The sequence below is a fragment of the Perna viridis genome, chromosome 9 (genome assembly GCF_037379345.1).
Source record: "Perna viridis isolate PV_CMFRI_1.1 ecotype Kerala chromosome 9, ASM3737934v1, whole genome shotgun sequence".
In the NCBI taxonomy this organism is placed as follows: Eukaryota; Metazoa; Mollusca; class Bivalvia; order Mytilida; family Mytilidae; genus Perna; species Perna viridis.
The window spans coordinates 25,000,352-25,015,291 of NC_142453.1; the positions used below are offsets into that span (position 1 = coordinate 25,000,352).

At 31.7% G+C, this 14,940-nt stretch overlaps 1 protein-coding gene across 1 annotated transcript; it reads right to left on the reverse strand.

Annotated features, from left to right (window-relative positions):
- Positions 1–1,458: 1,458 nt before the first annotated feature.
- Positions 1,459–11,838, reverse strand: LOC148607480 (SEC14-like protein 2). The gene is made up of 12 exons (XM_088545096.1): positions 11,698–11,838; positions 11,140–11,209; positions 9,987–10,030; positions 9,366–9,522; positions 8,022–8,119; positions 6,459–6,534; positions 5,429–5,509; positions 4,423–4,506; positions 4,131–4,237; positions 3,488–3,627; positions 2,215–2,381; positions 1,459–1,910 (listed from the first exon to the last, which is right to left on the reverse strand). Exons 1-12 carry the CDS (start codon positions 11,773–11,775, stop codon positions 1,774–1,776), a joined length of 1,239 nt encoding a protein of 412 aa, XP_088401222.1. The 5' UTR covers positions 11,776–11,838; the 3' UTR covers positions 1,459–1,773.
- Positions 11,839–14,940: the final 3,102 nt, after the last annotated feature.

A 14,940-nucleotide genomic window follows, 5' to 3' on the forward strand; every position in this document is an offset into this window, starting at 1 on the left:
TCACTGATTTCAAGATTATGTCCCTTACCCTAGATCTACCTCCTTAAAGTACCTTGGTAGAACTTATCTTACTCCTTGGTAGAACTTCTCTTACTCAAGTTACAGAGAAAATTTCTTGAATTCGCAAAACAAAGTGTGGTAAATGAAAATGAAATTATTTCCTTATGCATATAAAGCAATATCCAACACCATTTTAAATTTAGAGGAAAAAGAATACTAGTATCAAGAAATATTTCCTTCCTAATAGAAAATACAATTGCCTGGCATTCTTGGTTTTGCCTATCATGTCCCATATTTCAAAGAATAAAATAGTCTGAGACACAGTATGCACAGTTAAATGGGAAAAGTCTTCCTTAAACATGAACAAAGGTTTCTTTATACAACCTTATAAGTAACTGCCTTGTTAAGAATCATGCAAAACCAGCATTAGGTGAACAATTTTTGACATTTTTTTTCTCATTTCAATGAAAGGTAGCTTTGATAGTCACATATTTTTTATTGTTGATGCATGGTGGCTTTTGGAATTGTTCTGAAAACTTAACAATGATTTTTCACATTAAACCTTCTAGTCATGCATGCATCAACCCATGCATGTTTCTTAAAAAGACAGATACTATACAGTTACTGGTACAGTGAAACCTGACCACTCCAAACCAAACAACTTACAGTCAGTCAAGCAGGTTTGTTATGATCAAGTGTGTGGTTAGTTTACTCAGTCAAGCAGGTTTGTTATGATCAAGTGTGTGGTCAGTTTACTCAGTCAAGCAGGTTTGTTATGATCAAGTGTGTGGTCAGTTTACTCAGTCAAGCAGGTTTGTTATGATCAAGTGTGTGGTCAGTTTACTCAGTCAAGCAGGTTTGTTATGATCAAGTGTGTGGTCAGTTTACATAGTTTCATTGCACTGAAACTGATATGTAGGGATTACAGAAAGGTTTTTGATGTAATGTACACTGGGAAATTTCTGTACTTTTTTCTTTTTTTTTTTTGCTATTTTTGTTAACTGTCGTTCCTCAAATTATATAATAAATGTTCTTCAAAGAAAATATTCATGGCAGTTTAGTTACCATGTTGTATTCTTACTGCAAAAATCATTAAAATTTCATGTTTAACAGTATTCAGGTTAGGGGAAGAAAAGTTTCCATTGTACAGTATTCTTACTTGATTTAGAAACGTTTCTGTCTTATTCAACATTAAATAAGAAAGATTTCTGGTGTATTCAGGGTTGGTTTTATACAAGTTTCACTGTATATTAAGTTGCAGTCTCTGTAAGAATTAGGCAGTAGGAGAAACGTGGTATGAAAAAAAACACACCATTTTGATATTGTAACTTGACTATTTGTACCACAGAATCAAGGAAAAAAGGCAATATTTTCCATATCAAACTGGACCACTGAGTTATAATTTCACTGAAATGCACTTAAAATGAACATTTCAAGAGCAGATAACCCTGTCAAAAACCTCATTTTTCCTAACATTCTATTAAAAAATTTCTAAGCAAATCCAGTGATGCAGAAATCAAATAATATTTTTTTCAAATACAGAAAGCATCCTTGAATGAAATTCTTTTGTTTAATCAGAGGGGTTTTGACAAGCAAGTTTCTGATTTTCAGCATTTTGCCTAATTCTTACAAAAACTTACATAGCCTTAACATAAATTTGAGGTATATAAGAAACCCATTTTTTAATCTGCCAGTCTGTTTCATCTTGTAAATTCCTAGTTGCATTGCTAATTGCACATTAAGCAATAATCAACCCTCAGTGCTGTGACTCACTCAAGATGAACTGCCTGAGACCTGACTACTACGAGATGAGTCTATACTCATACCGTCTTCTGGCTCTAGAATCTCTACTAAATATTTGATAGTTTTACTTCTGGTCCAACTGTAAGTGTTGTCAAATCTAATCACATCTAAAATGGAAAAAAAGGAGGGATATCATTATATATTTTCATCTCATAATTTTATGATCTTACATATAATTATACATGTATTACTGATATCACATAAATGCAGGAATTATTTGGAAGAGGCATAGGTCAAATCTCCTAATCAAAATTGAAAATATCCTATTAAAACCAGTGCTAAACAAGCAGTTTGACTGCTTTTCTACAACCTTTTTCCTTCTTCACCCATTGGATCACCATTCCAGTTGATGTCGATGTAAAACCACTTTTTACTTTTACTAGAAATCAACATGTGTATTACAAAACTTACAAGTGCCTATCTGACTACAATTTATACTGCCATCCTCAGGAAAGATATGACTATTGACCCTCTGTGATGGTATACACTCCTCCATTTCAGCTGCCTTCTGTCGACTATCTTTGGTTCTTCTATATACACCAAACCCTATATCATACCCTTCTGTTGAAAACTGCCACCTACATTGTATATAATAAAAATTAAGTGTGTATATGTGATTAATGCAACAATGTATCAACAATGCAACAACAATGTACCAACAATGTACCAGATAACAATAATGTAACACCCAACAATGTACCAACAATGTAACAGCACTGTACCAACAATGTATCAACAATGTAACAGCAATGTATCAACAATGTATCAACAATGTACCACCAATGTATCAATAATGTAACAGCAATGTATCAACAATGTACCACCAATGTATCAACAATGTAACAACAATGTACCACCAATGTATCAACAATGCAACAACAATGTACCAACAATGTACCACCAATGTATCAACAATGTATCAACAATGTACCACCAATGTACCACCAATGTAACAACAATGTACCAACAATTTACCAACAATGTACCACCAATGTATCAACAATGTAACAACAATGTACCACCAATGTAACAACAATGTACCAACAATGTATCAACAATTTACCATCAATGTATCAACAATGTACCACCAATGTATCAACAATGTACCAACACTGTACCACCAATGTATCAACAATGTACCAACAATGTATCAACAATGTACCACCAATGTATCAACAATGGACCACCAATGTATCAACAATGTAACAGCAATGTACCAACAATGTATCAACAATGTACCAACAATGTAACAACAATGTACCAACAATGTACCACCAATGTATCAACAATGTAACAGCAATGTACCAACAATGTATCAAAAATGTACCAACAATGTAACAACAATGTACCAGCAATGTATCACCAATGTATCAACAATGCAACAGCAATGTACCAACAATGTAACAACAATGTACCAACAATGTAACAGCAATGTACCAACAATGTACCACCAATGTATCAACAATGTACCAACAATGAACCCATATCAACAATGTACCAACAATGTAAAACACTGAGGCTTCATTTTGAGTCATCTTTGTATACAATTAGCTTTAGATTTTGAGCTTCCTATGTATTAGATTCTAATGCTGCTGATGAGAGGTCACTATCTGAAATGTGTACAGTATATCAAAATTCGCAATATATATAATTTGTAATTTTGTATTTTCCCCCAGTGACTTACCGTATAATACTGTTCTGTAATTTGACTGTGTAATCTAACTGTATTGATGAGCCTCTTCCAACACTAACTGAGGTGTAGTTGATTAAATCTAAGTCACATTTCTTGTAATATTTCTTTGGCACAACTCCACCTTGGCAAATCTACAACCATAAATATTTTCATCAGTTTAGAGGTAAGGCTGATTGATTGAATTTTATGTACTTTTGAGCAATGAAATTTGCCCATACAAAAGACAAACCAAACAAAATAATGTGGTAGCTCAGAGAACCAAAAACCTCATCAAAGCAATTAAAGAGGTAGACCTAGGGTAAGGGACATCTCTTGAAATTATTCAGAATTAATTTGATGATTATATGACATTGGTGTTAAATGCTGAATACAAACGTTCCAATGATTTGTGTGAGTTTTGTCCTTTATTCTAGGTCTACCTTCTTAAGTTGAAGAAATGAAAAAGTTAATGATATAAAGTATAGTCTTGTCATAAAGTAAACAATTTTTCTATTTGTATATTAAACTGAAAGATAACTAACTGTTCTGTGTACATCAACCAAAAACTAGCCTTGAACTTTAAAATTAGCTCAGCATATACTAACCCTGACCCAGTTTAACCAAAATGTTTTGTTTACGTAACATGACCTCTAACCTTTGAACTACATCTACCATCACCATCCTCATCCTTACGAGTACCTCCCCAGTGTACAGGTAGCTGGTCACTTTCTATATACTTCAGTAATTCATCTTTGTAAGTACCTGAATAAAAAGAAATCTCAAGTCAGTAATCAAAATGACTACAGGCTAAGTTTGCTTAATATTTGCCCAGCATTTCTTTAATCTGCACCTATATCACAAAATTCATATTTGTTATGAAAACAATTAATGAGAAATGAATACTTTGAATTGGTCAGATTGAATCATATACTTCATTTCTTACTTACTCCCAAAGATTTGAATTTTTTTGGCAGTTTCCTCAGCAAGAAATGGCTTGACTAGATGGAAGAGAACTGGAAAAATCCTGGGTGCTAAAAAAGATATATTATATACACAAGTAAACAAAAAGATATCATTGTATACACAGGTAAAAAAAAAATATCATTATATACACAGGTATAATAAATCAAATTGGCTTCATGAATATAAATAAATCAAGCTATTTTTGAAACTCACTTGGACATGTATACATGAAATTTTCATGCATTCCATGTATCATAGCATGAATGAACAATGAGTGTAAATACACTGTATGGTCATACATGTATTGTCTTGTAGAAAATCTTGGAGTAACTCATTGTATGGATTCAAGTCATCCTGACCTTGGACTCAACAGGGACAAGTATATTTCGAACTCCAAAGCCATGACTTCTGTAAAATTCATTCCACCAGAACCGAAGTCAAAATTAATCTGTAACTCTTCATAATAAGGCTACATATCAAAAACAAACTTATTTGGTAGGAGCATTACAAAAAAAAAAGTGTGGAAAACGCGGACGGTCAGACGTCCAGCATTTCCTTGATCCCTCGCAACACGTTGGTGGGACAAAAATTGTGTGGATTGTAATGTTTCTATGAAAGTACTCGCAAAATTGATTTTTAACACTTCATTACGCTAACTATTTCTTGATATCAAGGAAATTGATACCCATGAATATATTCACTTGAAACAATCTGCACAAATTAGCAACCGCAAAAAATTATTATGTTTAGAGTACTCAGCAGGGGAAGAAATAAGATTTTTTTTTCAATCTGGAAAAAAAAAACAGGCAAGTTTTGTTGAAACTGAACTGTCCCAGAGTGAAGTTTACATGCCCTTATGATATACTGAAAGAAAAAAAACATCCAAATTAGGTAGCCCAACAGGTAAAATCTGATAGACTTTGACTTGCCAGTCGTAAATTTGCTGCATCAGGTCAGCATTCAACCCCTGAATAAGTGGTATATACTTACCATTAATGACAAAAGCAATTTTTAATGTTTCTGGATAATTGTCTTCAACCATGGCAATCATTTCACAGAAAAAGTCTATTCCTAAAGGTACAAAATTAAAACAAGCTTACAAAGAGACTAACCACCTTTAAAACAGTTAAAAATGTAAAAACATTCAGTGGGATTACCTCCCTTTGGAGTCATTTGACAACAATTGTATTCCTTCATGCACATTTACATATAATTTCAAACCCTCCTCTGAAAGTTCATCAAAATTCCTGAGGTTACCAGGTTTTAACATATAAACATTGAAATTGTATTATCTCTTTAAATGATGCTTTACCGTCTTATAAAATTTCATAAATTTCTTTTGAGTGGTTTAGGTAAAGTTGTGCTTAGAAGAAATGTGGATAAATGAAAGGAGAGGTGGAGGCACAGACACACAGACTGGGTGATTGATTCCTATAAACCCTAAACTTTGTTGGCAGGGTATAAAAACAGTATATCACTTTTCAGGGATTTTGTGTTTCCTAAAGGAATAAGACATAGGTAAGATATCTAGTTTGAATATATCTACTACTGATACTAAGTCAGTGAGTATAGTAGTGAAGTCTAGTTATTAAGTTTGAGAATCATTTCTTTAGATTTCTCTAAATTCAGGCTGCCTTAGTCCAATCTTGATTAAAACAGATTAATGCATTTATTAAAAACTCTAATATAACACGCTTCAAAGGTTTTTAGACCACAGCCATGGTAAAAAAGTGATAAACACATGACCAACATTTTGTGCAAAACGTAGACTATTGTTATCGCTTGGGGTAAAACAATGTGACATAAATAGCCAGCCCCAGACAAAACAATTATAAAATGGAGTTTCCATGATTTATTTCTTAAATACCGGTACATACCAATTATTTTTGTTGAGTTATTGCTTTTTGGTCTTTATGGGCAATTTTTTCACCTAACTATTGACTCACAAAAATCTAAGGTTGTGAACAGGGAGACAACAAAACCACATTTTTTAAAGTATTACCTTTCTCCATAACCTTACCTGGTTTCCATAAATGGTGTTTATTACACTTATCCAAGTCATAGATAACTACCACTTGATTAATTCTCTTTCCAACCTGTAATTAATGAATTTTAAAGGCTTAAATATAAAATATCAACAATAAAAATCTAAAGCCTGAACAATGGGACAATTCAAATATGTCAAAGTCCAAACAAATGACCAGAACAAGAGAGCTGGAAACAATAATGACCTGCATACACAATGTAGCATACAGAAGGAAATAGATTACATGTAGAAACTGAAGACATGGAAAACAAGATTTAACACAAAAACAAGAGGCTCCCAAGAGCCTGAATCGCTCACCTGGTTGAATTTTGCTTTTCAAAGGCAATAAATTTAACAAAAAGTTTTCCAACAATTTTGACTCAAGATGCCTTTGGCAGGACTTATCATATGATCTTTTCAACAATTGAAACTTTCTATTAATCTATCATAGTTTTCAAGATATTGACTGAAAACTGTTAAGAAAAGTCATTTTTCCCCTTTCAAGGGCAATTACTCTTACAAGGAGTCGTCTGACAACTTTTATCCCTGAAGATTTTTGTAGTCCTAATAATATGGATCATTTCAGCTATTGAAAAAATTTGGATAAACCTAACGGTTTAGGAGATAAATGCAAAAAATACTGTCTGACCCCTATGTTCTATTTTTAGTAACGGCAGCCATGTTTCTTTTTGACAAATCAAAAATCCCCACATCAGTTCTATGCAGGATACCCTACGGAACATTCAAACCAAGTTTGGTTACAATTGGTGAAGTAGTGTCAGAGAAGATTTTTTAAAGAAATAAAATTAAATAGCAAAAATCATTGAAAAAGGGCAATAACTCCAAAATGGCTTAACAGACTAAAACCAACATTGGACCAGAGAAAGATCTCATCATGCTGAACACTTTTACCCCCGTCAGAATTTAGCTTAACCTTACAGTTTAGGAGATATATGTGAAAAACTACTGTCCTAAGTTGAAACTTAAATTTTGAGAAAAAAGATGAAAGTCCTGTCAAAAGCATTCATAAATGTTAATACTGACGTTATTATATTTGTTGACCATGTCACACCTAATTTGACAAATTGTCATTGCTTAACTCTTTTATATTATAGCAGTAGCTTGTGATAGAAATAACAAGAAAAAAGAACCACTGCTTATGTTGCAGATAATAAGCTATATAATAAATCAAAAGGTGGTCTGATATCTTATTTGTTGTCTTTTGTGTGGTCTTTGAAAAATATTGAAATTGGAAAATTATTAATAATCAGGGGGTTCAAGGAGGTTGAAAGCCCCCTTTTGGAAACAAAAACCATTCTAAACTGTTAGAAATTAACCGAGAGTTGGTTAAAAACTACTAAGATATGGATGGTTTTTTTTCTTTCTTCAAAATACCTGTAGTCCTCATCTGTACAACCTTAAACAATTCTGGCTATAGGCATGATTCTGCAATAGTTAAAAAACTAATTGTGTTGGCAAAACATCAATGATAAAACCTCCTGAATACTTCTTGCCCTTTCAAGATGATAAAAATACAAATTATTATAACAAACTAACCTTTTTTGATTGTTCTTTGAAAATAACATTGTAAAAGTTTTCCATTATAGAAATTCTGCTCAGCATAGCTTCTGATTTCTTCACTGACCTTAAAATACCTTGAAAAAAAGAACAAGAGGCTCCCAGGAGCTTGAATTGCTCACCTTGTTAAATTTTTGCTTTTCAAAGGCAATAACTCTAACAAGGAGTTGTCTGACAATTTTGACTCAATGAAGACTTGGTAGGATTTTTTATAAGAATCATTTCATCGATTGAAATTTCTTTCTCTCTATTATTGTTTTCAAAGATATTGGCTTAAAACTCCAAAAACCATCATTTTTTGCTTTTCAAGGGCAACAGCTCTAACAGTGAGTCATCTGACATCTTTGATCCCTTGCAGACTATCGTAGGCCTTGTCAGAAGGATCATAAAATATAAATCAAATGTAAAATTCAGTTAAACTGCTTTGCAATGGATTTCCATAATTGCTGAATTTTGTCATCAGGTAAGGTATACATTTTTTTTAATTTGATCACCTTCTTGACTCATGAGACTAAAGAAACTGTATAACAAGCTTTGAAGATAATTTTTTTTTAGTAAAATTGTGCCAGCTTGGAATATTAGTTATTCCTACAATGTCAAAGTATGTTGTAGGAGTAATTGATATTCCAGGCTTGTTTATGCTTCTTGATGACAATCTGTATTTTTTACCATATTTTATGAAAATGATCCATAAAATACTAAATTTTATGTTATTTCAACATATGTATTGTGGAGAGATTCACAATAGGGTTTGTAAGTTTCATCATGTGAGTTTGTGGTTTCATGAGAATGGGTCCTAGTCTACCATTCAAATTTATAGAGATTTGTCATTTTCAGATATAAAAGCAAAACATATTTTCATGTAAAATACCAATAAAAATGACAAATATCTGTTTCCATGTGGTAAAAGTGTTAAGAAAAAGGGTAAAATAGAAGATTTTGCATTGTAATACAGCCTTACGAGATTCCAGAAGTAAACAATAAAATGCAGACCATTCTTCAGATTTCAATATGTTCTACATCCGATATTCTGATAAGGAAAATGAAACTAGAAGGAGACTTACAGACCCTATCCGTACGGCATAATTTGCAGTCATAATTCGTAGAAACTACAGATAATCCAAGAAAGTAAAAAACTCTTATAATCTGATCTAGGTTTTTGTCATGGAAACAAAAAGCATACAATGTTTTATTTTTTCTTCCTTTGAAAACCAGGAATAAATGTATTGTACATACATTCGTAACTAATTCTTCAGCACACACAAAAAAAACAACGCAACCTGTCTTTGCCAGATGCAAATATGATTTTTAAGCCATGCATACCCTTTAAATCTATCTTTCCAAATGGATCAATCCAAACTGGATGGCCATCTTTATCATAACCACAATGACCACCAGTAAAATATTTTTCTATAACCTCTGGTTGCCTATAATCTGTCAAAACTTTGTCAACTGATACCTGTTTCCTCCATTTTACATGCTGAAATAAATGCCAATGAAAGAAGTTAGTAATTCTATAGTGAAATTTTAAAGTACATGTAATTTTAAACTTGGGTTCAAGGTTGGTTACATTTTTTCAAAGAACTTTCAACCCTGGTAAACTAAAGTGTTATTTTAAAATAACTATCTCACACTAGAACAAAATATGTCAAAAACAAAACATATTCAGTTCATATAATATATTACATTGGAATAAATGATTTCAAAGACTTTACTCTAAAGCATTTTCTGAATGAACAATATTATATAGAGAAATGACCCATCAAAATAAGACATTGTTATGCATCAGAAGTTTTAAAGGTTTTTTTTAGAAAGGTATACACTCACATATAAAGTTTTTTTTTTTTGTGGAATGGTACACACTTTTACTTGTCAGGTCACTAGGGTCTCTCCCAAACAGCAAGTACAAGTACATTTGTATATTTACAATTTCATTTTACTTACATTTCTCAACATAAGTTCTGACTTCTTGAGATCAAAACTCCTTGCTGAAAATTTTAAAAGAACATACATGTAGGTATCATAACAAAATTGTTTTAAAGAATGTAGGTACATGCATTTAAGTCAATCAGGAACAAGTTCATCACAACAATCCTTCCTCTGTGAAATTCAGTGAAAATTGAAGGCAAACACCCTTCACTTTTAACCGTCAATATTTATTGATACATAGAGTAATCAAGGGAACCAAGGTTATAGCGGTAATCAAATGAATGTAATCCAGGGACAAAGACCAGACATGGAAAACAGACATACACAACAAAGAACATATAGTAACTAAAATCATACATACATAGTAACAAAAGTAAATGAGCAACTCAGACTCCACTAAAAAACTAGGAGCATGGACCAGGTGCACCGGAAGGGTAAGCATCCTCTGCTTTTCTAGAAACACCAGCCGAGTTGCTCATAAAAAAAAAAATACACCTTAACATGATCAATTGGACATTAGGTGTACTGTGTAGATCTCTTCCATTTACATTAAAATCAACAAAATCACACTACGTCATGCAATGTTTTATATCAAACATTTTTTTAAAGTGTATTTTAATTTAAAAAAGGAAAAAGAAAAAAAAGAAAATACCTCCAGGCCATTTAACAATGTTTTTAAAAAGCCACAAAATCCAAATATGTAATGCATTGTTTTTTCCCAAACAATTTTTTGAAAGTGTATCGTATTTTAATGAAAAAAAAATTAAAAAGAATTAAAGCTTTCCAGTAAGAATCAAGCAAAATGGGAGAAATCAGAAACATGCATGTCAAAATCCCACCAATTTGACAATGTAATTTCACTCAAGGATGCTTTCTTTTTTGTAAGGACCATTAATCGGTCTCTGCATCATTGCATATCCTCAGAAATTTTTCAAAAGAATGTTAGAAAAATGAGGTTTTTGACAGAGTTATCTACCCTTGAAAAGTTCATTTTCAATGCATTTCAGAAAAACAATAACTCAATTTACCAATGTGATATTGAAAATTTTGCCATTTTTCCTTGATTCTGATGGTACAAATAGTCAAATTAAACTTTCAAAATGTTTGTCTTTTTTATATCATGTTTCACCCACTGTCTGAATCTTACAGAGACTGACAATTAAAATACCTCTGAGCCATCTAACAAGATAGAAATTATCATGTTCTGGTTTAAGTACATCTGTCACAGCTTCCCTAAACTGCAAAAATACACAAATGTCAACATATACATGTAACAAATAACATACATGTATAAGTAACATGTAGATAACTTTATAAAAAGGAGGGTCATAATCCACTGGTGCATCTTTTAAGTTACGATACAGAAATTGATACCAGGACAGTTTTTACGATACTGATTTGATTCTCTTATCTGGAAGTCAAAAACAGGGTAATATCAGCTATAATTTTTGTGTTTTAATCATAAACCGATTTATCTGCAGTTCTGACCACTTTAGATTAGCTGAATAGTGTAAGGGATAAAGTCTATCTATTACCTACGGACGTGACTGTCATTTTTTTTGGTAACTGGTTGAAATAACACAAAGAAGACATGTCTGTAAACATTCTAATACAAATCAGATCGTCAGCCAAGAATCATGATACAAATCGGATCGTCAGCCAAGAATCGTGATACAAATCAGATCGTCAGCCAACAATCATGATACAAATCAGAATATTTAAATACCTTTTGCAGTGTTTGTCGTTGTTTTTCGTCAATTTTCAGGCTTTTGTTAGTTTCAGTAGAAGGGTCATTTTCCAGCATTTTTGTTTCCAAAACATTAATTTTTGACACTTCCGGTGTGGAGGTGTGAAATAAATAAAAACGAAGTCCGGTTAAGTGCGAGTTATATTCCGTTTTTTTTTTTTTGTTTTGTTTGTTTGTTGTTTTTTTGTCAATCATTTAATCATGTTTACACGGTTAATTTACTCATATAGAATTTTTTACAAATAAAAGCAGTTTGTTCATTTGAGCACCAAATATACAACTGAAATTTCTGACACCAAATAGTTCTAACTTCATAATCTAAGACCAAGGATCTTTACATGTACATTAGACTATTATAAAAATCCTTGGTTAGGCCATAGATGAGACATGTAATTAAACTTAAATACAGGTCTCTGGTTAGGCCAAGAGAAAATAAAATCTGTGTAAGGTTACATTGGATGAAAAAATAGAGTAGGTCGGTAAATCACTAAAAACAGTTTATTTATTCATTTATTTATTTCATTTTATTTCTTTATTATTATTATTTTTTTTTTTTTTTTTTTTGATAGACACTTAATTACTGGAGTATTTCTTTACTTTAAAAGTGTCCAACTGAAAAATCATAGTTCATATTTCATTTAATAAAATACCAATAAAATGTACTACCTCGGGTAGGCAGGAATGGTAACGTTTAGCCAAGGAGTTAATTATAGCTATATGTTTAACTGCTAGCTTTAAAAATCCCTTTTGGCGGCCAAATCAGAAAATAGCTACGGACACTGAATCCCAAAACGGATTACTTGCTTTAACAGATAAGTTTTTTTATCTTTTTTTTTTTTTTACCTTGCACATTTTTTAGTGGAGTCCGAGTTGCTCATTTGCTTTTTTTACTTTGTATGTATGATTTTAGTTACTTTATGTTCTTTGTTGTGTATGTCTGTTTTCCATGTCTGGTTTTTGTCCCTGAATTACATTCTTTTGATTACCGCTATAACATTGGTTCCCTTGATTACTCTTTGATTACCGCTATAACCTAGGTTCCCTTGATTACTCTTTGATTACCGCTATAACCTTGGTTCCCTTGACTACTCTTTGTTTTGGTTTTCCCACATGATATTGAATCAAAGTACTGCTTAAATTCTCTTATTAATATATACAAGTCACTAAATTATAGTGGATTCAAATTGTTCAATATTCCTCCATAACGGCAAATAAAAAGGTCATTTATGATTTACATGAATTATAGCTACCAAATACAAAAAATACCAATCATATATATTGCAAATTTTGATATGATGCACATGTGCTTGTTTAAAGGAGTAACGCTCTCTCATCAGCAGCATTAGAATCAAATTTATAGGAAATTCTCAATCCAACAGATGATTTTAATTCATTTTTTTTTGTAAATTCAGTTTAATTAATGTCAGATTTCCACCAAAGTAGATAAAATGACAGATCAGATGTACTAGGAATTTAATTCGCATTCTAACTATCCCGTAATAGAGGGGAACCGTTGTCTCAACTGATTTTAGCCAAGGTGGAAATTACCTCTGTCATGAATCCAAGAATGTACTCAATAACATAACCATTATTTCTTCTAAATAGTTCCAAGGTGGAAAGTCTTCTATATCAATAGTTATGCTCTTTTCCCATTTTTTTTTACTTGGAACACTAGTGTTGATGCACTCATGATATCTCTTGAATTGTCTTATCCTTTTATTTGATTTGATTGGTTTTTCCTTAGTATCTACTGCTTGGTTCAATAACTGGATACACATGCATTCATATTGTGTCAAAAACAGAGACTGTTAAACACAAAATTAGTATGATAAAAATCAAAGTGCTGTTAGCACTGAAGGTTTTTGATCCTAGTGAAAACTGTAGCATAAACAAACTTTCAATTATTACATAATGCAAAATTAAACTTTAATCATACATATTTGTTTTCCATAATATGTAGAACTGTTTTTCCTAGTATGTAAAAACTGAATGTCAATCTTTACTACTTCTTTCTTAAGTATAAACTGTAAGTATCCAACTTCACACTCATTTACCAATTTTGTTACATGTCACCTTTTTCCCAATTTTTTTAAATCTGTCCAAAAGTTCATTTGCATTTACATTAAAAAAAATATTTCTATTGAGTATTTACCTTACACTGTAGTCATACTCAAGTCAAACCAATTTCACCATAAGAAAATAATTTCCTCAATGAACAATAAAATTTTCCAGAACTAGACACTTTTTAAATCAATTTTAATTTTCCTACAATTTTACTTGGTTAAAATCCCTGTTTATTATTAATCATAAAATATTAATAACAGGATGAAAATTTCGACTGATAAGTGTGTTAAATGGAACATGCTCTATACTTTAATGTTTTTTGATACATTACTGCAAGAACTTAAGAAGCACTCCAGCTAAGGATCATGCAAAATGTGATTCATGGGTCAAAAGCCTGCATATTTTTATTTTTGATATTTTGTTTGAAATGTCATAGTAAGCAGAAATTAACATGTGGTTTTTCATATAACCCATGCTCTTAGGAGATAAATATTGTATAGAATGCACTGTAGATTTCAAAATTAAGGGAGATAACTCTGTAAATGATGCTCAAATACAACAGAATCTATTGGATTTTCAATGTCGATTACCTCCTAAGAGCAGGCAGATTTGAATGAATAATTACATATTTCATAGTATAGACCCATAAAACAACTTAATTACAAAAATAAAAATATGTAGCCTTTTTTGGGGTGTATCACATTTTTCAGATTTTGCATGATTCTTACAAAGACAGCTACTTAATTCTTGGCAATTTTTCACTTAACGACTTGAAAAAGTTCAAGTATTCATTACTTGGGCTCATTTGAAAGCTAAGAAACTATATAAGTGCACTGTATCACACAAAAGCGTGTTAGACTACTGTATTATGAAAGAAATGACAAATACGAATGAAATTTTGAAATTCTGCTTCATAGCAATTATAAATACAAAAAGAAAATCTAAGTGCCTTAATTGATCAGATATGTTAGGTACATAATTATTTTAAATATGAATGCCTAAAATATGAGTTTTACAGTGTCAGTGTGCTTCGAATGCAAATTCTGTCTGATACTGAGGCCAGTTTTTTAGGGGTAGGGGTAATATTTTTCACATTTTTTTTTAATTCTTTCTAGAAAGTTAGTTATTTATTGTGGTTTCATCATGTAGAAAATAAGA